Source organism: Aulonocara sp. 'chitande type north' Nkhata Bay, linkage group LG18 (genome assembly GCF_057382095.1).
Source record: "Aulonocara sp. 'chitande type north' Nkhata Bay isolate Kocher_YH1m ecotype deep benthic linkage group LG18, A_spYH_male_GT1.1, whole genome shotgun sequence".
NCBI classification, from domain to species: Eukaryota; Metazoa; Chordata; class Actinopteri; order Cichliformes; family Cichlidae; genus Aulonocara; species Aulonocara sp. 'chitande type north' Nkhata Bay.
The window spans coordinates 13,245,449-13,268,237 of NC_141361.1; the positions used below are offsets into that span (position 1 = coordinate 13,245,449).

The 22,789-nt window shown below is 42.4% G+C and overlaps 1 protein-coding gene across 18 annotated transcripts in view; it reads left to right on the forward strand.

Moving 5' to 3' along the window:
• LOC147308127 (receptor-type tyrosine-protein phosphatase F) overlaps positions 1–21,516 on the forward strand; it is a 159,181-nt gene extending 137,665 nt beyond the window's left edge. For all 18 annotated transcript variants that reach the window (XM_086272196.1, XM_086272208.1, XM_086272198.1 and 15 more), the window contains 12 exons: positions 895–992; positions 4,564–4,687; positions 5,026–5,201; positions 9,730–9,849; positions 10,538–10,692; positions 11,170–11,455; positions 12,723–12,901; positions 16,851–16,977; positions 17,907–18,032; positions 19,080–19,234; positions 19,355–19,490; positions 20,129–21,516. In XM_086272196.1, the coding sequence (XP_086128322.1) occupies positions 895–992; positions 4,564–4,687; positions 5,026–5,201; positions 9,730–9,849; positions 10,538–10,692; positions 11,170–11,455; positions 12,723–12,901; positions 16,851–16,977; positions 17,907–18,032; positions 19,080–19,234; positions 19,355–19,490; positions 20,129–20,197 (1,751 nt within the window). In that variant the 3' untranslated portion in view covers positions 20,198–21,516. The remainder of the gene's footprint in view (positions 1–894; positions 993–4,563; positions 4,688–5,025; positions 5,202–9,729; positions 9,850–10,537; positions 10,693–11,169; positions 11,456–12,722; positions 12,902–16,850; positions 16,978–17,906; positions 18,033–19,079; positions 19,235–19,354; positions 19,491–20,128) is intronic.
• The last annotated feature ends 1,273 nt before the right edge of the window (positions 21,517–22,789 follow it).

The following is a 22,789-nucleotide window of genomic DNA, read 5'->3' on the forward strand; positions in this document are numbered from 1 at the left end:
GGGCTGGAGCGGTCTCTCATCTGAAAGCATGACCCATGACCTTATAGATGTGCTCAGCCAAAGGCACTAATGTTAATATATCTGCATTTTTAAAGCGTCTGATCTGTGTGACTTCAAGGCTGTGTGTAAGGTTAATGATGCTCCGTGTATAACTTTAAAGTGTCTTCATGCATTACATACAGTTAACTTTTAACACATGAGCCAAGTTCCCAGCAATCCCTTTAAGTACATAGCCCTGCCAAGTTCAGAGGCACAGGGGGAATTTGTGTCGGTAGATTAGCAATAAATCATCCAATAACCCAGCGATGAGAAATCTAGAGAGCGGCAGGGGGGTTGTTTGAAATTAATCCAGCCCGAGCGCTCCAGGCTGGGCCGAAAGATAGTCTATTTTAGGGAAAGGGATTTTCAAAGAAATGAGTTTTGGCTGGTGACCAGTCAGTTTTTTTCCTCAGTAGGAAGTGACAGTGTGACTGATTTGTAGAGACTTGCGGGTTCTTGCTCTGGGCCCACCTCTGCCACCAATTGAGCTTTGTGGAGTCAGAGAGATGTCTGTCTCCTGCTTCCTTCAAGGAGCATGCTCACCCAGTCACTCATGTGCATCTCCGTATCAGCCCCACCTCTGTCCTACTCACTTAGCATGACGATATCACCAAATGTCACCAGCCTGTTTCAACTTGTGCACTCTCTCTCTCTCTTTCTCTTTTCTCTCCCTCGCCTCATGCATTGTTGAACAAAGTGCACACTCCTCACTGTTACACAGCCACCCCATGGTCCCACCGGCAGCCTCACTCACCCTGTGGTCCTACCAATGTTTGTGCAAGTCAGTGTTCGTGTTTGACGCAAAAACAGCCAGGTCTCACTCTTTTCTCCGCCCCCCTATTTTTCCTCTCCCAGGAATGAGGGAGCACCCCCCCATTCCCGTCGCTGACCTGGCTGACCACATAGAGCGACTCAAGGCCAATGACGGCCTCCGCTTTTCCCAGGAGTACGAGGTAAGAGCAGCGCACTAATGCTGTATCAGACATTTTCACTCCTTCAAGCGTGAAAATGTGTTTCTTTGTTATGATATCTGGGGGGAAGTTTTTCTCTTTGATCCCATATGCATGTATTCTAATAGATTATGGAAGCCTTCTTACGCGGACATTCCTCAGTCATTTTTACAACTCTATTACCAATCTCACTAGGAAAGCAACACTTACATTAAATGCTGTGAGATGCCTTTTCACAAAACTAATAGGTGGCAAGTTGCTTAAGCAATCTGTGTGCGTGTTGATGTTTTCCTGAGGAATGTTATTTTACAGGCAGCCTCGGTGAGAGATTATCTCTAGTCTAGTGTTCTTCCTCACAAAAACAAAAGCAAATTTGCATTTAAAGTGGCACATTGTTCGTCTGGGTACTGAGCAAGGCCAGATGAAGTGGAGAGGCATCCTTGAATGCAGAAAAAACAAGAGCCATCTTTTATTTATTTGCTGATTTGTTTGATGTCTTTTCTTTAATTAGCTTTATTCCATCAATGGGTCCAACAAGTCTTTTTTTTTTGTTTTGTTTTTTTGGACTGATTGTTTTACATCGATTTAGAAGGTCATGTTCTCGCCTCTTTCAGTTTGTTCCTGACCGTACATCAAGATGTTATTCTGTGCAATTTTGCACCCCGAGAGAAACAGCAGAGTCATTTTGCCAACCTCATAACCATTTCCCACGCAACATCATAAGCCCAAACTATAGCAAACATTTTATTTGAGCTGATCGGCTATCTGCCCCGTCCAGTGATTACGGGGAAAATGACATCAATTTGATAGCTTTATATAACTGTTCTAACACACTTGCTGACCCACAAAGCAAGCTAGATAAATACAATTATAAAAATTCTTCCTTGAAAATGTAGTGTTTGTGTACTTTGCCTTATGAATGATAGAGGCCTTGTTTATTCAGTTTTCATTTTTTGGAATACTCCCAGCTAAAACTAACACAGCAGCTGTGTGATTAATCCTTTCTTTAGAAAGCGTTAGTGTTTTGCTGCAACACGTTGGAGCTGAAAATGTGTGTTGGAATTTTGCAGGTTCTAGTTTACAGGACCTGCTTTACTGAGAAATGTTTTGATAGGCCGCCGACCTCTGCAGGATGTAGCCTGCCTTTCATCCAATGACAGCTGGGATGGACTCAAACCAGCCACGATCCTAAGTTAGATAATAGTTAAAAAATGGATAAATGGACATTTTGTTCACTGAAACATCAAATATCTCTGAGAAGTAGCCGTTAACAGTGCACGACAAATTATGCATACATTTGTCTGCAAAGTTTTTCATTTTATAACGTACAGAATATGTTTCTAAAGGACATTTTCTGACTCGCTGTGAAATTAACAACTAACCGGGGAGATAATTAGGCCTTGGTAAAAATCTGCTCTCAATTAAGTTCTTCCTTGTGTTGCTCAGTGCCTCTCTACAACATCACCCTGCCGGCCTGTTGAGTTAGTGTAAACGAATCAAGCCAGAGAAGTGGCTTGTATGACTGCAGGCAACCAGCCCAGCACCATTCCCTTCCTGCACCAGTCATTCCAAGCCAGGGAAGACCCCCTCCATCGCCCGGCAGATGGCCATCCATCTCTGTGCCAGCCATGGCGCTGTGGCAGAGCTCATGGCGCTTTGTCACAGTCACGTTCGCCGGCTGCTCCCGTTGCGTCTTACCCCAAGGCTCAGAATATCTAGTGGCTTTGCCACTTCCTCTCATCACACTGAGCAATGAGCACACTGGGTAATGAGCAGAATTTGTCAATCAGGCATGCTGCAGCTCCCCTGACAGTCTTTTTATCGCAGGAAGCAATATCATGCAGCCGTCGTCATAGCAATATCATTATGTTTATTTTAAAATATTTCCACTGTGTCATTGAGAGTACCTTGGGCATTTGCCTCTCACCTCTTTCTGCCACTTCTACCTCTAACTTGTTTGCTAGTTGTCATCAGCCTAGTGTGCCTGCTGTGTTCACTGAGCTCTCAAATCGATATGACATGTTTTGACTGCAAATAAAATTTTTCTCTTCACACTGACGGCCACGGACAGAAAAATTGGCAGTGCTGAGCTCATCAGCAGCAATAGGCTTGTGACCCTGTGACTCTCACCGCAGAGCAAATTGGAGCTGTAGTTGCATATGAGCATTTTACATTTTTATGTCCTGTTCAGAAACAAAAGTGCAGAATAGCTTAAATTTCAATTTTAAGCCACATTTATACTAATGTAGGTGCCACTTTAGGAACGCTATCAGTTCATTGTGTTTGTAAGAAAGCAGCTGAATGGCAATTTGCTGTACGTTTGATTTACAAATAAGGAGAACTACACCTGCTTTGTTCGTATAAGGACTTTTTGCAGAAACATTTAATGGCCCAGGATCTTTATTTTCCTCCTCTCGAGGCTTCACCTTGCACCATAGATTTTGTCCATTATCCGAGTATTTTTACATGAAAGCTGTGCTGTAACATTTTGACGTAAAATGACCTGTAATAATTAACTCATTCACTGCCAGGGTTTTTGAGCATTTTTACTCATTTTTGAAGAGCCACAGAAAACTGTGTGTTATGATCATATAAACGCTGAACCTACCAAAATGAAGAACAGACTCTCTTCTTCCATCCAAAAAAAAAGCTTGTTTCTACCATTTTCCATTCTTTAGTAATCAGCTGTAGAAGAGAGGTGGGTTCCACCAAAAATGCCTGTTTTGACCACAAAAAGGGAGAAAACGAGCTTTTTGTGAAAAATACATTTCAAGCAGTCTGATGTTCACTGACAAGCTGCCCGAGGTTGTATTCTAGCCCCTCCCATTGAAAAACGTAATTGACGTCTATAGACGTCAATGGCAGTGAATGAGTTAAATTACTGAAGTTGCATTAAGTTAGAGAATTAATTTTGAATGTGTCATTTTAACTCCTGCTGGATTTGTGAGGCACGAGGCCCGGGGAATTACTGGACATGGTTCCGGCGTGAGCTGTGGGGGATCGATATGGCATAACAAGAGATTCTGTGACATTATCTAGCAAGGGATAAGAGGCCATCACATATCTCCCCGGATCGATATATATGCAGCCTGCTGTCGTGTTAGCCCAAGAGACAAATGACGTAAGAGGGTCAGAAAGAGAGAGGACAAAAACACAAGCCAGGAAGATACGATAGAGACAAGAACAAACAGTTGTGGACACTGCACCAAATTGTGCAGATGACCTCCCAGGATAAGGTAATTCAGTGGAATTGTCAAATTGTGGACTGCAAACTTAAAACCTTTCTAACTTCTCAACTAAAACTAAAGCCTTTCTACACTCTGCCTATGAAAAATTGAGACCCTTTATATTTGTACTTCATTAGCATAAGACAGCAAATGTCACGCAGATAACCAAACTGTTAATCCACAAAAAGCAGCTGCAGAGCAGCAAGCATCAGGGATTCACTTTGTAAGCTGGTATCCACAGCACAGCTTCTCGTTTTGCTCGGTGGCTCTCTGTTCATTCTCTCATAATCATTCGTACTTCATTTATTCATTTTGTTGTTCCCTCCTTCCTCTGTCCTGTCTCACAGTCCATTGATCCAGGCCAGCAGTTTACCTGGGAAAACTCAAACATGGAAGTAAACAAGCCAAAGAACCGCTATGCAAACGTAATCGCCTATGACCACTCCAGAGTGGTGCTCACCTCCGTTGATGGTAAGAGCTCACGTAACCACTTAACCCCTCAGATAGCTATTGACTGACACCGCCATCGATTGAGGCCTCCTTCAAAACTTCCAAGGACATGTTGTACGCCTGCAGGTGCAGGTTTAAAAGATGAAAATTTTGCACACATAAGTATCTTTTTTTGTTCCGTATTGATTTAAGCATGTAAATCATAAAGACCTGTGTAATCTAGGTGATTGACTGACAGGTTGTCTTTGACTTCTGGCAGTGTACAAAGGGAAAATATCCATAAATGAACAGTGAAATATTATAATAGTTACTGTACTGTCTAATAGGAGTTTTATGCACACTGTTTGTCTTTTTTGCAGCCGTTCCAGGAAGTGACTACATTAATGCCAATTACATCGACGGCTACAGGAAGCAGAATGCCTACATTGCTACTCAGGGGCCTCTGCCAGAGACACTGAGTGATTTCTGGAGGATGGTGTGGGAGCAGAGATCCAGCACCATTGTCATGATGACCAGACTGGAGGAAAAGTCAAGGGTAAGGAGAAGCCTTAAAAATATTGTAATGTGCAACTTCATTCCTCAACAATTCCTGCACAAAGCATTAATCATGCATTGATTTAATTTAATTTATTAATAATGAACCCCATAAAAGTGATTATAATAAATTATTAATTGCAATGATAATAATGAATTTTAAGTGGTACATAATGTTTAATGCTTGTTAATATGTTAGTTGTAAAATATTTTGTTTGATATTATTGTTTATCTTTTTTGTTCACTGTTGAGTGACAAATCAACAAACCAGTAGCTGTTATTGGTGCAGAGAGGAGAGCAAAACGAAGGACTCTTGTATAGAACTTAAAGCCACCGAGGCTGACAATGCTGCAAACAAACCCAACCATCAGCTGACGTTTGGAAGTCAAAAAGTGGACAGAAATGGAGTTTTCTGATACACAAATGGCCTGTGTATATATATTTATGTAGCTTCACACTGAGGAACTTTACACCCAACAAAGCCTGAAGGCATATAGACACCCAGTCCTGCTTTAAAGCTGGATTTGTCAGCCTGATCAAAGTCACAAGGACTTCAAAGGATATTTTGCTTGTCTGCGGACAGTATCGCTTCATGTTGCTGCTCTTCTCCGCAGTCTTCGGCAATCTCTAAAAAACTTCTGCGTGAACTCTGTCTAAATATGTTTGTGAGGTAACAGCACAAACCTTCGTACCGTTTCCGATTTCCCCTCCTGTTGTTTGCTTGTCACTTACGATGAAGTTATCCTGGCAACTGTGCGTCTAACTTTGCAATCCTGCTATTGAACGGTCCCACGTGAAAGTGATGCATGTGCACTGCTTATATATTCAAATCTGATAATGCAAACTCTTTGATTATTTAAAAATTGTTCAATACTCGATTTCTGCGTATTTATTTTTGGCACTTCCTTATCAAGGTTCCATACATATAGTAATACCACGAAAGCCACAGCACTATAATGAAATTTCTGAAGTTGGAATGAAAAAGGATTGTCATCTAACAACAGTTGTGGGCTCCTAAAATAAATCTATGCTAATAAAAGAAGTGGAGAAAAAAAAGAGAAAGAGCACCAGACAACTTGAGATTCAAAATTGGACTGGGTTTATTTAATTACCATCACAAAATCATGCTCATGAATTCCTTGGAGGGGGAAGAAAATATCAGCATGGAGCCCTGCCAGTATGTGCTGTTTTATTAGTGTATGCATACAGTACCCTAATAAAAGACAGTCTCCAGATGAAGAACGGGAGAAGAGAAGAAGTATAAATAAGAGTTTGTTTCCAAAATCCCAGACTCAACTGTTTTGGGGGAGAAGATCATTACCTGAAGCTGAGTTCATCTATACTGATTCTTCGCAATTGTTTTGTCAAGCTTTAAATTACTTGCTATCCTTCACAACATATCATCTGTTTTAATTTTAAGCTATCAGTGCAATCAATCATTTAGGCAAATTGTGAGCACAATATGTCTTCTCAGAACAGAACTCATTTATTTGTTCCTCGGAGAATATATTCAGCTTGATTAGATGAGTTTTATTGCACATTCACTTGATGGGGAGGACATACTTGTATTCACAAACGCCTCTTGGTATATTTAGTGCGTCTGAGTGGCAATTTCAGAGCCCTGTGACAGATAAACAGGCTCTCCTTCTTTGAGCCCAGAGTGGTGGCTGTGCATATACATAAGGATATAAAGAACTGAAACACCACGACACGAGGAACCTAAAGAAAAATGAATAGGCCTCGGAGCCAATCCCCACCTCCTACACACATTTTGAAATCCGCTGGTTTGCCAACACCATGGAGAGAGACACAAAGAACCAAACCCGCCTTCAACCAGCTGGGGGTGGAAGTATTTTTCCAAATCATATCAGACTACATTGGATTTTTTTTATTTTTTTGTGTGTGACATCACAAGAGTGGTGGACGAAGCTTTAGGGGTGTAGTTTCATTTCCGAACCAGGAGGTGGTGTCTCGGTGCAGTGTTAGCCCCTCCAAAATCATTTCTACTTTGCATGAACCTTCCACAAACTTCTATTTTCAGTATAGCTTATAGCTTAACGCTCACAAATAGCTGTGCAGTAATACTTTGTAAACATATTGTGATACACGTGGTGCATCCAAATCAAAGCAGTCTTTCTCTATACAGAAGATTAAACATTTAGTTTAATCTTCTGCATGTATGTGACAACTTTTAAATGGCTTTTTCCAAAACGGTATCAGACAGCCAACAGTCAGCTAAACTGATTAGATTCCCTAATTTAATTTTGGAATAATATTGAACACTTAGGCTCCAAACTGTATCAAACAAACAGTGTTTGCAGTGTGATAATGAAGAGAAATGCATTGATACATTTGCAAAATCATCCCAAAATAATGCCTGTGCTTCTAATTAGACACATGGATTTACTTCACTGTTTCAGGGAATTTTGTTTTTTAGGTCCACTCCTTTTATATAAATACACAATCTTTATTTGTCTGCGTCTCTCTCGCAAATGCACTCAGGCGCATATGGTGCGTGAGTCAACCTCCCACCACCCAGTTAGACTGACGTCTCATGCCAAACAGAGCAGCTGCTTGACAAATATAATGATGAGATCCGGCCGCAGGAAAAATTTCTGCTTCCTCTTGCATTACTAGTTAGTAAAACCCTAAAAGGTCAGGACTCGAAATGAGACCAGTGGTATTACTCACTTGTGTGTGTGTGTGTGTGTGTGTGTGTGTGTGTGTGTGTGTGTGTGTGTGTGTGTGTGTGTGTGTAGATAAGAGGTCTATGCCAGCTGCAAAAGGCCAGGTGACGACATGTGAGAAAGCAAGGTTCAAAGCAGAAGCAGATGATAGTGAAACCTGGAGCCTGTGTGTGTGTTCGTGTCCCTCTGTAGTGCTTTGTGTAGGAGAATATGCCACCCAACCTCAGGCAGCACAAAGATATTCATTACAGTGGTGACTGCTAATCCATATGTTTGTACGGCAAGCAGTTCCCCATCACTCAATTGAGTTTCTCCTGCGAGGTCTGCCTCTGCCTCTGAATGGAAACTGTCACCGGGGGAGGTGAAATGTGAGGGGGTGAATTTTAGTGCATTTTGTGTGTCAATTTTTACCAGCTTTCTGAGACAGCCAAAGTGCTTCCAAATGTCAGCTCTGTACTGCAGTATCAATATGATTAGCTCACCCGTGCCACATCTCTTCCTCTCATGTTATCCAAATCAATATCAGCAAGTTCTTGTCCCAGGATTCCTGACGTTAAAGCTGATTCTGTAGTTGTTTCCGTGCCTGTAACTGACTGGGGAAAAAGCCTTGAAAGGGTCATACTGAACATGAAGTGCTTCCAAAGACATTTTTAGACAGGCCAGGAACTAGAGGGGAAGACCACAGACTGTATATTAAAGAGAGAGGATATTATAAACATGTCTTAAATATCTTATGTTATCTCAAAAGAGCACATCACTCTGAGTGCAGACCCCTTGTTGTGAGTTTCCAGAAGTAGAATAGGAACCACTCCCAGTTTGAATTTCAGAGACAGACACCTTCTCTGTTTTTAGGATTGGGCTTCAGACTTTCTTTCTTGATCTTTAACCACCCCATGTTTATGCCCCTATAACCTTGGGATGAATGAACTACCTTCATGTTTCTGCCTGAGCGTTTCCCACTTGGGCAAGACCAGGCTGGCTATTCCGAGTGTTTAGGTATCAAGGTGATTCATCACCTTAACCATTAAACTTTGTTCAATAGTTGTTGAAGGCGATGAAAGCATTTCTAAATATCAAATGACTGATTATGTGATTGCATTTTTGTAAGTCCAGTTTTTGCCAAGTTACCTTCAGCAATTAAATTCATCAGTTTGGTCAGGAAAGGTTATTTCTGAGTGAAGAATAGCTGTGAAAAGAAACATTTTCTTTTTTATTCTAAAGTAGTGACAACTACACGTTGCTAAGCCACAAGGAGTAAAATGAAGGCCAGTCGTCATTTCAGAGATACACAAACACTCGGTGCTAGTGTTTGGAGAATCTTTAGTCTCATCCACAGCGAAGTTTGTGGATGAGACCAAAGATATGGAGCACATATGGAGCCAGGTGGCCGAACCTGCTGTCCATTCACGGCTGGCCAGAACAGGCTTTTAGACACATCTCCCTCCACAATGCAGCACCCGATCAGCACAAATGCGCCAAAAGCATACATGACAAAGGAGTGCGAACCACCCGACAGTTAGCTAATTGAAAATGATCACAGGCTGGTAAAAGACAAAGTGGGCTTTTTATGCTCGATTGAAGCCCGCTTCAAATGTGGACACACATGAACGCTCATGCAAAAGCTTGCTTCTGCAGTGCTCTTTTTTTTTTTTCTGTAGCGGATACCTGAGCTGATGCCGAGTCTTCAGTTTTTAATTAGACAGTGGACAAAGCCTTTGATCTGACCTCTTTAATGTTCCCTCCTTGTTAATCAGTGTGATCCTACAAGCCTCTCACTAGCCTCGTGGTGCATACTCGCAGCAGTTCACTCCTGACAGCGTGCCCTCTCTTTTGCTTCGCCAGGTGAAGTGTGACCAGTATTGGCCATCGCGTGGAACAGAGACCTATGGGATGATCCAGGTCACCATGTTGGACACTGTAGAGTTGGCAACGTACAGCGTCCGTACTTTCGCCCTCTACAAGGTAGAGTAGCCTTTTTCATTTGCAGTCTAAATGCAATTCCTCATTTTTCTGCAGACAGTTAAAGGCTATTATACATGAATAATTTTTCCATTATTGTAATTGTTTTTGTAACTTCCAACATTCATCTCTTCTTCTTTTAAGAAGCACTTTTTTCTCTCAATTTGATTCGTATACTTCAGTGCAGTGATGATGTGACTAATGGTTTGTCCTTTATTTCTCCTCTTCCATTTCTTTTTTCCATCACTTGGTTATAATTTCTAACATTATTATAATTCCTAATTAAATGCAAGTCTCTGGCTGGAACAATTAATTGGTTTCAATCAGAAATGGTGACAATGCCAAGAAACCCCTTCAGAGAAACCGCTGGGGCTAAGTTCCAAAATTATACACGTTATCTACACCTACACTTGCAGCATGATCACAGGCCTAAAAGTAGAGCGCTCTATGTACTGCTATCAAAGTTATGCGTTAACTTGAGACCTTAAAATAGTTAATCACATGTGCTTTTCAGACTTTACTGCAGATTTTACGTGAACGATGAAGAATGATGAATCGCATGAAAAAAACAGCATGACCTTTACTTATTAAAGATGAAAATGTCTTACTTTAAAGGAGCCAGTTACACTTTACCATGCCAGGATCTCCCACTAGGCTTCCTGTTTTATTGACTAAACTGATTCACCCACAGAATGGCTCCAGTGAAAAGAGGGAGGTGAGACAGTTCCAGTTCATGGCCTGGCCAGACCACGGGGTGCCCGAGTATCCCACACCGATCCTGGCCTTCCTTCGGCGGGTAAAAGCCTGCAATCCTCCAGATGCAGGGCCCATGGTGGTCCACTGCAGGTGGGAACATGAAGAAACAAGCTGTGTTTTTAGTAGTGCATTAATCAAACAGAATAATAGATACATACTAAAAACTGAAATACCATTAAAATATATTTAATGGAAGTAACAACTTGTAACAACAGGAGTTATGAATCTGCTCTGTAAAGGACATCATTTGCAACAGAGATGATAAAATGTTGTTCTTGTGGACACTGATATTAATTTGCTGATGGTATTATTATAGAGTAATGATATATTAATTTGCCCCAGTAATTTGTTACTGTTAGCAGGTGTAAAACAACTAACCCCGGATGATAAGATGCTGAGTGTTCAGCTGTCAAGTGTAGAGAGAACATTAAAGAACCGGGAATCTTACTATACTCTACAGTCCTCCTGATTGCATGTTTGTTTTTGTGTTAATGATGTCTTTCCACCGCATGATGATCGTCTGTACAAACAGGAAAACATATTAATTTTTCCGTTTCTCTCCATCAGTGCGGGCGTGGGCAGGACTGGCTGCTTCATTGTGATTGATGCCATGCTGGAGCGCATGAAGCACGAGAAATCTGTAGACATATACGGCCATGTGACGTGCATGCGTGCCCAGAGGAACTATATGGTCCAGACTGAGGACCAGTACATCTTTATTCATGAAGCCCTACTGGAGGCCGCTACCTGCGGCAACACCGAGGTGCCAGCCCGCAACCTTTACGCCCACATCCAGAAACTCACCCAGCCCGCACCTGGAGAGACGGTCACCGCTATGGAGCTGGAGTTCAAGGTGATTGACGCACACACATCAAATAAATTTCTTTCATAATTACATAAGCATATTTAACTGTAATCAAGAGTGTGTAAAAGTCAATGGATTGCTGCACAGGAAGTGGTAATAAATAACAAAAGTTACAAAATAAAGTTACCATTCTCCTTGTTTTTCCTCACATTAACGAAACCTGTTTGCTCTGCTACTTTTATGGTGGAATCTTGTCAAAGGTGCAACAGATTGCAGCTGCAAAATCCGTGTCGGTGTCACAAATAATTAATTCACCCAATCGGCCACTGCACAAGTATTCTTTTTGGGGTTTTTTGTGTTTTTGAATCAGTGACATCAGCGCTGAGACATCACAGCCGTTTGCACGGCAGCATCACTGCATACAGACCAACACATGTTTCAGGGACAAATGTACAAGAACAAGCACACATAAACACCAACACGTGAGCACACATACACATGGAGAGTTACAAAATGACTGACACTCGCACATACACACAGCTGGTGCTCAAGGTCGCAGTCACACGCGCACACCTTCTGTCAATAGCCATTGACTGTGATGTTATTACGCACTCTCCTCCCAGCGCGGCTCTGCCATTAGCCCTCTTATGACCATGATCCATTCTGTTTGAAGTGATAATAGCATCTACACTCCTGCCAACAACAGAGAATGAAAGAGTGAGAGAATGATTGTGGCGTACGTGGGGGCCACAGCCTCCATGCCCACACAGTCTGGCCACATCGCACACGCACAAATTCTCCTGGAGTACGATAACTGGGCATACACGCTCCTGTGCTGTCCATCTGTGCTCTGTCCACTGCCAGCACTGAGCATGTCACGCCTACAGTCCTTCAAGCAAGCTCTGGGACGCTATGGGAGACAGTCTACTGCAGACAGCAGATTTCTGAATCAGACCATCTCTAGTTAGGAGTAAACTTTTGAGTGGACTTGTTGTGCTTTTTCCTTAAAGTGGTTAATGCTCATAGTAAATGTGGCGAGTTGTGCTTCAGACTCCTGTAAACAGTTTTCTTTTTAACTCTTGGTACTCTGTAATGTCAAAGAGAGCAGATATCCCTATTATGATCATCTTAAACACATAATTCTGGCTGCGAGCAATGTAACCCTGCCCACCTGCTCTTTAAACCTTTTACTTGGTAGGGGTATCCAATCAAAAGAAACTATGGATAGAGAGGCATCCTTGTTTATTTACTTGACTGATTTTTTTTCTCCCTATCTCTTTCCCTGCCTGTTTTCTTCCCACCGTTTCTTAAACAGAGACTGGCCAACTCCAAAGCCCACACGTCACGCTTTATCAGCGCCAACTTGCCCTGCAACAAGTTCAAGAACCGCCTGGTGAACATCATGCCTTTCGAATCCACGCGTGTCTGCCTGCAGCCCATCCGAGGTGTCGAGGGCTCAGACTATATCAACGCCAGCTGCATCGATGGCTACAGGTCAGTGAAGGACTTCGTCTTCGAGATCTGAGCAGCTGTGAATTTAAATAGCTGATCTTGCGCTTGCTGTAAAAGGCGAGTGTGGCGTTATTGTGTTTTTCTGGCAACAAATCCAAACCAGCTAAGCACCACTCATCCACTAACTTCACTACAAATACTGCAGTGTCTTTGACTCACATTTCCAAGCCTGTTTGTTCCTACTGCAAAAGAAAATTGTATTAAAACAAAATGTAAGCCTTGTTTCAAACATTACTTTAAGGAAAACTTACAGGATTAAGTGGAGAATTTATGGAGTAATTTGTTCAGATACTGTTGGTATCCCCAAATACAAACAGCACCAAGTAATAGAAGAGTTTCCCACGCTGTCTTTGAAGTGTCCTTATGAGTGTTTCCCAAAATTCACCACCATCATCTGCACATCACCATCCCTGTTTATTGTCTGTAGACAGGCTGTGTGTAGGCTTTCACTGCTTGTTCATATTGCTAGTTTGGACAGCCCTGTATGGGTTAGGCATATTAGGGCCACTTAGAATATTGGGGTGTCACACGGTGTGCCACCAACCTTCTGTCTGTGTGTGTGAGAGGGGAGGGGGTGACGATGGGAAATCGTGAGGGACATACAGAGTGACACAATAGGAATGGCAGAAATTATATATGCTGGAATAAATAACAAGTTAATCAACTTATTGTAGGGTGTCTTCCTCTCTCTTGTGCCCCCCTTGTTGGCGCCCCTGCCTGTATGTGGGATTGGCTCTAAATAAACTACAATTTGAATGCTAATCGTAATTAAGAGACATTTCAAAGGTTGATGTGTTTTTAACAGTTTTTAAACAAAAACAAATTATGTAATGCATTAAAAAAATGAACTGTATCAGGCTTTGGCAACAGATGCAAAACTAGTGCAATTAAGAAATTGTTGGTTTTGTTTCTGTCAGTGGATTCATAAACATTAAGAGAGTACAAAATAACACCAGGCAAACCATTTGTGGTTGTTTGAGGGTGTTCACATCTAATTTGTGGTAACAGTAAAAGGCTTTTAGACCCTTTTTATACACAGGGTCAGACTGAAGGCAGAAAATGAAGATGAATGCTGTACAGAGCTGGCAGAGCATCACCAGGGAAGTGTCTGCCAATGTTAATGAGTACTAGAACTCAGGCAGACATTGATAGAGCGGGACTTGCAAGCAAATATTAAATACAATAATTACTTTTTTGTTAACCTTTCTAGTTAGCCTCTGTCTCCTGACTTGGAAGTTTTCATTCATTCCTGTATGTAAACACTCTTTTGCAGCCATGCTCCAATTCAGTGTCCTGGAGTCCCGGCTTAAAACAGCAAAGCAATGCATCGCTATGCTGATACTTTTCTGACTATACTGCATGTAGCAGGCCTGCAGCCTTCTTTCTCTTTTTTTTGGCATCACTGATTGTTACAGGTGTAAAGAATACCATAGGAAGGCACAATGGAGTGGATAAAACGTATGGGAGGGGATTGGAAGATGAGGCAGCAGTGGGCAGTTTCAGCTGTAAGAATTACTCCCGGCTATGTCAATGTGACTTTCATTCAGTAAGCCACTGCTGCCTTTATATTGAGGCTTCTGCTGCTGTCCCCGTGAGCTCTGTGAGTCCAAATTGCTTCCTAGAGGAAGGAAGATGAAAAGGTGCCTCTCTGTTTTATATCTATACAAGCATGGGCAGAGATGGCTCCTCTATGGTGGAAGTAAAGCGGATAGAGTCAGGTAGCATGAAATGTCATTTAGTCCATATGGGGGCCGTGACCGAGACAACACCTCAACTCCCACCTCCCAAATCCCCCTCCCCCACCCCCATCTTCAGTCCTGTTATTAATGAGAAGGTGCTCCACAGAGGCAGACCCTCCATTGTTGCTGTGTAAATGGCATAATTGCAGCAAGAGAGTATCGTAATGAAGTGCGATTTCTAAAACCCTCCCTGCCTTTTTCTTCTCTCTCTTCTATTTTCCCCGCCCGTCTCTGTCTTTTTCCTTCTTTATTTTTACCCCTTTCTATCTGTGTCTCTCTCTGCTCTCCTCCCTAATCTGTCTCCTTTGCACTTTTTCCCCCCTCTCCCTGTCTCTCTCTATCTCCTCCCACCCTTTTCTCCCACTCGCCATCTTAATTTTTCCATCCAAACACCATGGCAGAGACAGACATCCGGGTGGGGACCTGTTGTGTGCACCAGCGGCACTGTGTAATTAAGCTGCTTTTAAACGCGGGCATAAATAAAAACTAAACAGGGGCCTCCAGTGCCCTTCACCCCAGCGCCTTCAAGAAAAGCCAATAATATGCTAAGCTAATGAGAGGCGAGCCATTGATTCCAGCTATGCTATCAGGGGCGCAAGCCCTGGATATGCTCCGATGCGGGCTGGAGTTTTAGCATTGTAATGAGGTTGAAATGAAACACTATGTCCTGAAGCACTGCAGTCATGTGGGATGATGCAGAGAGTGCTTTGTGCTGTTTGGCTGTGCACTCATTGGGACACTGCAGCGAAGTTGTTATTGTGTGATACACTTTGAATTGTTTTTGTTTTGGTTAGGGGCCATTTTATGGGAGGGTTAGAGGGGTCCACCCTATTAATTTCAATTTTAGTATTCATCCCCTGCTTAGCTCTGCTTTTTCTTTGCTTCCCTTTCTTCCTCTGCTGCTCTCAAATCCCCCTTTCCTGCTTTCTGATTTTCTTCCTTTTCCTCTCCCCCTGCCTCCTCTCTTCTGTTCTCTTCCCTCCACCCTCCTCGTCCTCGGCAGCGAGTCCTACATTGCACTCTGATGACCAGCTGGAGAGAGCAGCGTTCGCTCTTTCATCTCATCTCAACATCCTCTCAGTACTTTGCACATCTCTGCTGTATAGTTTGCGCTTTCTTCCCCCCGTTTTCATCTTTTTAATTTGATTCCTCACTCTTTTCGCCTCCCCCTCTCTGTATGTCATCTCTTCTCCCCCAATCTGTTGTTTCTGTGTTTGTGTGAGCGAGGCCCAGAGTACATTCTAATCTCCCAGTTCCACATTAGCGCTTTGCCTGCAGCACCTTCATTAGCTGTTCAGCCATGGCTCAGCGTGCGTGTGTCTGCATGTGAATATACTTGCAGAACTTTTGCACCCAAAAATGCCTACACCTGAATGCCAGTTTGCATGTGTTGCAAACATGTGAGAGTGTGTGCGCACATGCATTCTTCTGCTTGGGTTTGTGTGTTGGATTACTCAGAGACTGCTCTCTGTTGATCGGCGCTCTGCTGCCATCTGCTGTTTGACAAAACAAACTGCTCAGCTGGACCAAAGTCACGTAGGACACCAGCACAGCTCTGGCACCTCAGTGGATGAGCTCATCTCTCGTTTTGTGAGCATATCAAGTGCTGCCTCTCTCTCTCTCTAAGTCTGTGTTTCAAAGAGGAAAGAGGGGGTCAGAGGATCTACAGGCTTGGATTACTCAAGATTGAGGATAGCTGCCATCAATTATTTACCATGTACAGTAAATATGCAGGAAATGTCTTGTTGACATTGTCACACTTTCAGCATATACAAAGCCTGCAAACAGGATCTGAAATACCCAGCTAAACAGCTTCAAGCTGCTTTTGTTTACCTTTACTAAATATCACATTGTGTATATACTGTAAATGTGTATATACTGTAAATGTGTATATACTGTAAATGTCATGCAAATGTGTTGGGTTTTTGTTTTTCTGCCCTTTAAGTTTTATTTCAATAAGTTCATGTCTGAGTATTCAAGGACTTTGTAAGACGTAATTTTCTGGAAGCACAGTGGGAATAATTCCTTTGCTAACCACTCTGCAGCCACAGCTCTTCTTTAATCATTTAATCCTTTCTGGTTACTGCTTTGGGATGTGCTTCTTAATGCCATTTGTAAAAGCACCATAAAATTTATAATTATTATGTGTGATCTTTACTTTTCGCCTCCTCTGTGTGAATTTGCATCTTCAGACAGCAGAAAGCCTACCTGGCCACCCAGGGCCCGCTGGCTGAAACCACTGAAGACTTCTGGAGGATGCTGTGGGAGCACAACTCCACCATTGTTGTCATGCTCACCAAGCTACGAGAGATGGGACGGGTAAGACGCGAGCGCAGACTAAAAATGAGATGACAGTGTCTATACGTGGGCTAGTTTCTTCTTTCAAGGGTTGAACTCCAAATTGTCTAACGCCGTCACTACTTTTGAGAATTAGATTTTAGTTTTAGGATGCGCATCCTCTCTCTGAATTATATGCCTGCGAAGTATAGACTGTAAAGCTGCACTCGGGGAACACTTAGCGTAACACAAAGGCTGGATACGGGGGCAAACCGCAAGTCAGGCTCCATCATGGCATACCGCTCGTTAGCCGCCCCCTCAAAGAGGTACTGTTAGACTGTTTTGGAGGTTTTTTTGTTTCTTAACCTTTAAACAGTGCGAAGTTGGTTCTTTTCAGTTGTAATGACAAGTTAAAATAACCAAGTGTTGGCTCCAAATTTTAAGGGTACAGCATAAAAATCATATTGTCTAAACTTCACTTTCAGCGAAATGGCAAATAAATCTCTCAGATCATCAGTCACATTCCTTACAGGGAAAGAAATGGGACACTCATCTTGGCAGCAATTTGATTAAATCCATAATATCTTACTGTGAGCTGTTCTGTGATTATGCAGGTGATTCTGACAGCACTCAACTGCATTTTACAGCTTTTATCACCCTCTCAGCCGTAATCACAGCTGATGAAAAAAGCTCTCATGCAAATCATCGCTGTAGTTAAGAACACAAACAAATTATGTAAATATTTTGCCACCTAAGATGAATCAGGTAATATTTCAGAACCACAGATTAGTCTATCAGGATTTTCTTTTGTAAGCAGAGCCGTTCTCATGACTCCAAATGATTAATGACGTACAGTAACCCGTCCTAAAAACATACCAATAACAAATCGGAGCAGTCATTTTTCCCCTAATGGAGAAAGGTTGTTTAAATTTAAGAGCTGAAAGTTTCTTCCTTCTCTTTTTCTCTTGTAGGAGAAGTGTCATCAGTACTGGCCAGCAGAGCGGTCAGCCAGGTACCAGTACTTTGTGGTGGATCCGATGGCTGAGTACAACATGCCTCAGTACATCCTCAGAGAGTTCAAAGTCACAGATGCCAGGGTGAGTTCACTCTGTGTGTGTGAAACGCTGCATATGTGCCCACGTGTGTGTGTGGACTCGAATATGTCTACGTACATGTCTTCAAGGCAGTGGAGGTGGGGAGGTTCATTGGCATTTTCCACAAATACAGCCGTCCAACCAAAAATCCATCTTAATTTTAGGTTTTCATCCGAACGCTGACATTCACGCTAAGTGTTAAGAATTATACCGACTGTAATTTCAAGGTAGAGATGATCAGAACGCGCTCTGTGTTATTTTTCCTGACAGGCTGACATCAAGTGAATGCGCCATCAAACATTTTCACCCGGATTTAGCATCAGCGTGCTTGTGCTATGAATCGTACGCGTTTTTTGTGCTTCTAGATGTGAGCGTGTGTTGTATGTGCGCGTGCACGCCGGTGCATGTGTGTTTCACGATCGCTGTGAAAATACATGAAAAGCATAGCCTTCAATCCCTGAGGGCCAGTACTGCAACTCCCTGTGATGCAGTAGTTTCAATGAGCTATAAATATACTTTACTGTCATCTGAAGGCTCCCAGCACAGCAACACTCTAATCCCACATCCACTCTTTCTTTTATATGGGTGTGTGTGTGTGTATAAATATATGTTCCTCTCTGCAGTTTGCAGACCTGAATATTTGTCTATATGTATGTTTTCGCTTTGTGGGCCACATTTTATGGTCCCTTCTGCAATCCTGTATAAACAAAGGTTGAACAAATTATATGTTTAGAAATGCGCTCATTTACTCCGCATAATTCTGACACTACGCTGCCACAAATCTGTCACTGTGATCCAGGTGGTCAGCTTTATTCATACTGCGTCTGAGGTAGATATTTGATGATCAGACGGCTGCAGTGACAGCCAACAGGATACTCATAAACCTCAACATGAAACCCTCTGCTGGGTTGTTGTTTATTTTTCCCCCCTTTTGAGTTCAAAGCACAGCGAGATCTGTGAAGCGCACACTCCAGAGTACAGCAGAGAGCTATCGGGTCTCTCTTTTAAATGAAACTTCTCTCTGAAGCTCCATATCTGCTCCCCCCTCAGGATGGCCAGTCCAGAACAATCCGCCAGTTCCAGTTCACCGACTGGCCAGAGCAAGGAGTGCCAAAAACTGGAGAAGGCTTCATAGATTTCATTGGACAAGTGCACAAAACCAAGGAGCAGTTTGGACAGGACGGACCAATCACTGTACACTGCAGGTGAGGAGAACGACTGTGCTTTGGACTCTGCTCCCACCACGACTTAAATTTCAGAATATTTAGAGAGCAGGTGTAGTAATACTGTCTGTGTGTGTGTGTGTGTGTGTGTGTGTTTGCTAGTGCCGGGGTGGGCAGGACCGGAGTCTTCATCACCCTCAGCATCGTGCTAGAGAGGATGAGGTACGAAGGTGTGGTTGACCTCTTCCAGACAGTAAAGACGCTTCGCACCCAGCGGCCCGCCATGGTGCAGACAGAGGTAAGGGCGATGTACTGATCAGGCGATTGTTCCCGCAGTGACAGGACGGCGTTTGAAAGTCAGCGTTGTATATTTCTCTGATTTAAACTCTGTGCAGTCTGAAGTGTCCCTTTTCATTTTGGTGCCATAAAAGCAAAGACTTACTGACAAATCCTTCCTTAATCAAAAAAAAAAGGTTGTTGGGAGGAGGGGAGGGGGGTAAGAAATCCCACAGCAAATTCAACTAATGCTATCAAAGCAGCCCTGCGTCAGATTCTCTTCAAGTGAAGAAATCGTAAATACGTTACATAACAAAGGATATTAGAGGGAAAAAGACATGATGTGAATTCAAATGAGTTCATAAACCTTTTAAGGTTTATGATATAAAAATGTCTTTTTAAGATATAAAAAGAAAAGGAAAAACATTGTAGCGCCTCTAGTGTAAATACTGAAAAGTACTACAGCTAGTTTTGAGAAAACCTCTGGCCTGCTTTTTAAAGCTTTGTTTACAAGAAACCTTGATAAATGCAGATTACAAGAAATGCTGCTTTAAACCAAGTTAATGAATATTTTGTTGGCTGGACGAGACCAGTCATTATATTTAACAGCAGGAAGTTCGATGACAACTTTCTCACCGTCTTCTTCCTTCTTCTCCACAGGACCAGTACCAGCTGTGCTACAGGGCAGCACTGGAGTACCTGGGGAGCTTTGACCACTATGCAACGTAACCACTCCCACCGAGCACCTTCCCCGGTCAGACCTCTCAGGAGTGTGCCAAGTGTCCCATCTCAGCCGCCATCCAATCACTTGATCCCCCCCAGTCCCCGCCCCCACCCCGCTACAAACCCTGTCCCCTCGCAGCTACCGGAGGGGCGGAGAAAGGGATGAGCTTGCTGACCCGTTGACGGTTTTTATCCATCACAGAGATACACGCCGAGTTAACCAACCACCTGAGATTTTTTTGCTTTAAAATAATAAAACATTACAGTGACTATTGACAACTATGACAACTCTTGTACAGACCCGACGGCGCAGACTGGCAGCTCGTCTCTCTGCTCCGCCGAAGCCAATCCTCCCTGATTGTCAAAGGCTACTGGTAGCACAAAGAGAGCATTTTCATTTTTTTGTTGTTGTTGTTTTTATTGTGTTTTTATGATTCATTTTGTCAAACGTTATTGTTTAATATACATTTTTTGGGGGTTGTTTTTAATAATCGTTTTAATATCATGCATTTCTTCTGTCTTAAACTGCCCAGCAGCCTCGGGTATGCATTATTTTCATAATCATTTATAGGGTACTTTAGCAGAGGGGACATGTGTTTTTAACATGTTCCTAGGTACTAATACAGGAGGACCACTGTTCTCTGAGCTGCTCTCAGATGTTTTTTTGTCACATCACATTGTTGTTTTTATCATTTTATGTGTCATAAACGTTGTTTTTGGTCTTACTCAGTTCAATAGCTCAAATTTTGCCTTTTCACTTGCCGTTTCAAGTGTACGGAAAAAAAAATCAACTGAGAAAATTGATTTCAGAGCACAGACTTGCTGTAGTTGTCTTGTAAACGTGGTAGCTAGCTAAAAACACAAGTGAAATATCTAACAAGAGACTAAATCAGAGTTGTACAGAAATGGAAAGCACATTATTTGTACGGTTTTTGGGTTGTTGTTTTTTTTTTTTCTTCTTTTTTCCTGTTTTGTTTTGGGGGTTTTTTCATCAGAAGCCTATGGCATTGAGGCCTTCATACTCCACTGAGGAGAACTTACCTGAGGAAAGACAGACTTTTATACCCAAAGGGTAGGCGACAGAATATAAACTTCCGCTCTCTGAACATAGATGCTCTTCAAGTCCCTCCCATCTCCTCACTCACCATTAACCTCGGTTTGCTGGAGTGGAACCACGCAGACCAGACGGGAGCGGAAGTGGTTCATATGGGCTGAGGAGCAGAGCCATCAGCGTTGGTACCTGTACAGAATCAACCATTCCTACCAGAGGGAAAAAGACTCAGCCCTTTGGACTGATATTATTTTATACAGAAATAGAACTATAAATATATATATATATATATATATATATATATATATATATATATATATATATATATATATATATATATATATATATATATGATTGATTATATATATGTACAATTACACATAGATATATACACAGCTTCAAAAGTATATTGTTAAAAAGGATAAATTCTGCTGATCTACCTAGAGACACCGCAGAGAGCCTGCTGTCCTAGCGTGTGTATTAATGGAAACACCCGTTGTATCTACTGTACTACCATAGTAACTTTGACAGCCGGTTGTTCGCCCGAATGAGGAAAAACAGCACAAAACCCCCCCACGCACACCCCGACCCCATCGAATGGACGACTCCTCACTCGCCACGGGCATCGCACCGCTCAAGCACACAGCTTCTCCCACACAAACTGCAGGAGGGGAGCTTCAGATCCACAAAGATCCTAAGTGTGGTGGTGGTGGGAGGAATGGGAGGGAGTGGGGTGAGGGGACTTGAAAACGCTGGCAAAAAAAACAAATGTTCATTTTTACCTTGTGAATGCTTAGTGCTGTAGGGGTTCGATCTGTTGTACACAGTCTGTTTTCTATTTGTTGATAAAGAACTGGAATTTCAAAAGAAACTGTTGATGATAAAAAAAAAAAAACCATTGATGTTAATAAAGTTACATAATTGGGTTTTTGTACAAAGACTGGCCTGTGATCCTTTGTTTCTTACTAAAAGTGAAAAGTTTACATCTTACAAGATGCTCTTTACCTCGCGCTCAAAGAGACACCTGTGACCGTGCCTGCTTATCGCCCACTGAGCATGTGGTCGCTCACAACTGTTTTGTGATGCATGGCTGCTATAGTTGCAGTTAATTGAGTTTCCTTTGTGTTGAGGTATTTCTAAAAGTGTGTTTGTGGAGTGGTGGGGAGAGTCTCTGACTTGTGAAAGATGCCAGCCCCTTAGTACTTTTTAGATTTTAATCTCCCCCCACCCCTTTGGAAAGAAAAGTTTTCTTAATTTCTTAATCAGCTTCTGATTATACCTTTGTACACCGTCTAAGGCAAAATAAGCACAACTCAAGGCTTCCACAAGTGTTTAAATATGTGGTTCATTTCACATTAGAGAACGCTTGATTTGTTTTTCTTTGGTTTGAAGCAGAGGAGGGTGCTGGATTGAAGTGGGCGGGGCTGTGACATCCTTGCTTCTGTTGCTGTAGAGTGAACTCCACCCGTATAAAAGCACATGAGCTCAAATTCAGACTTTTCATTTATACGTATAATGTCTCATCTTCCTCCTGTAAAATGTATTTT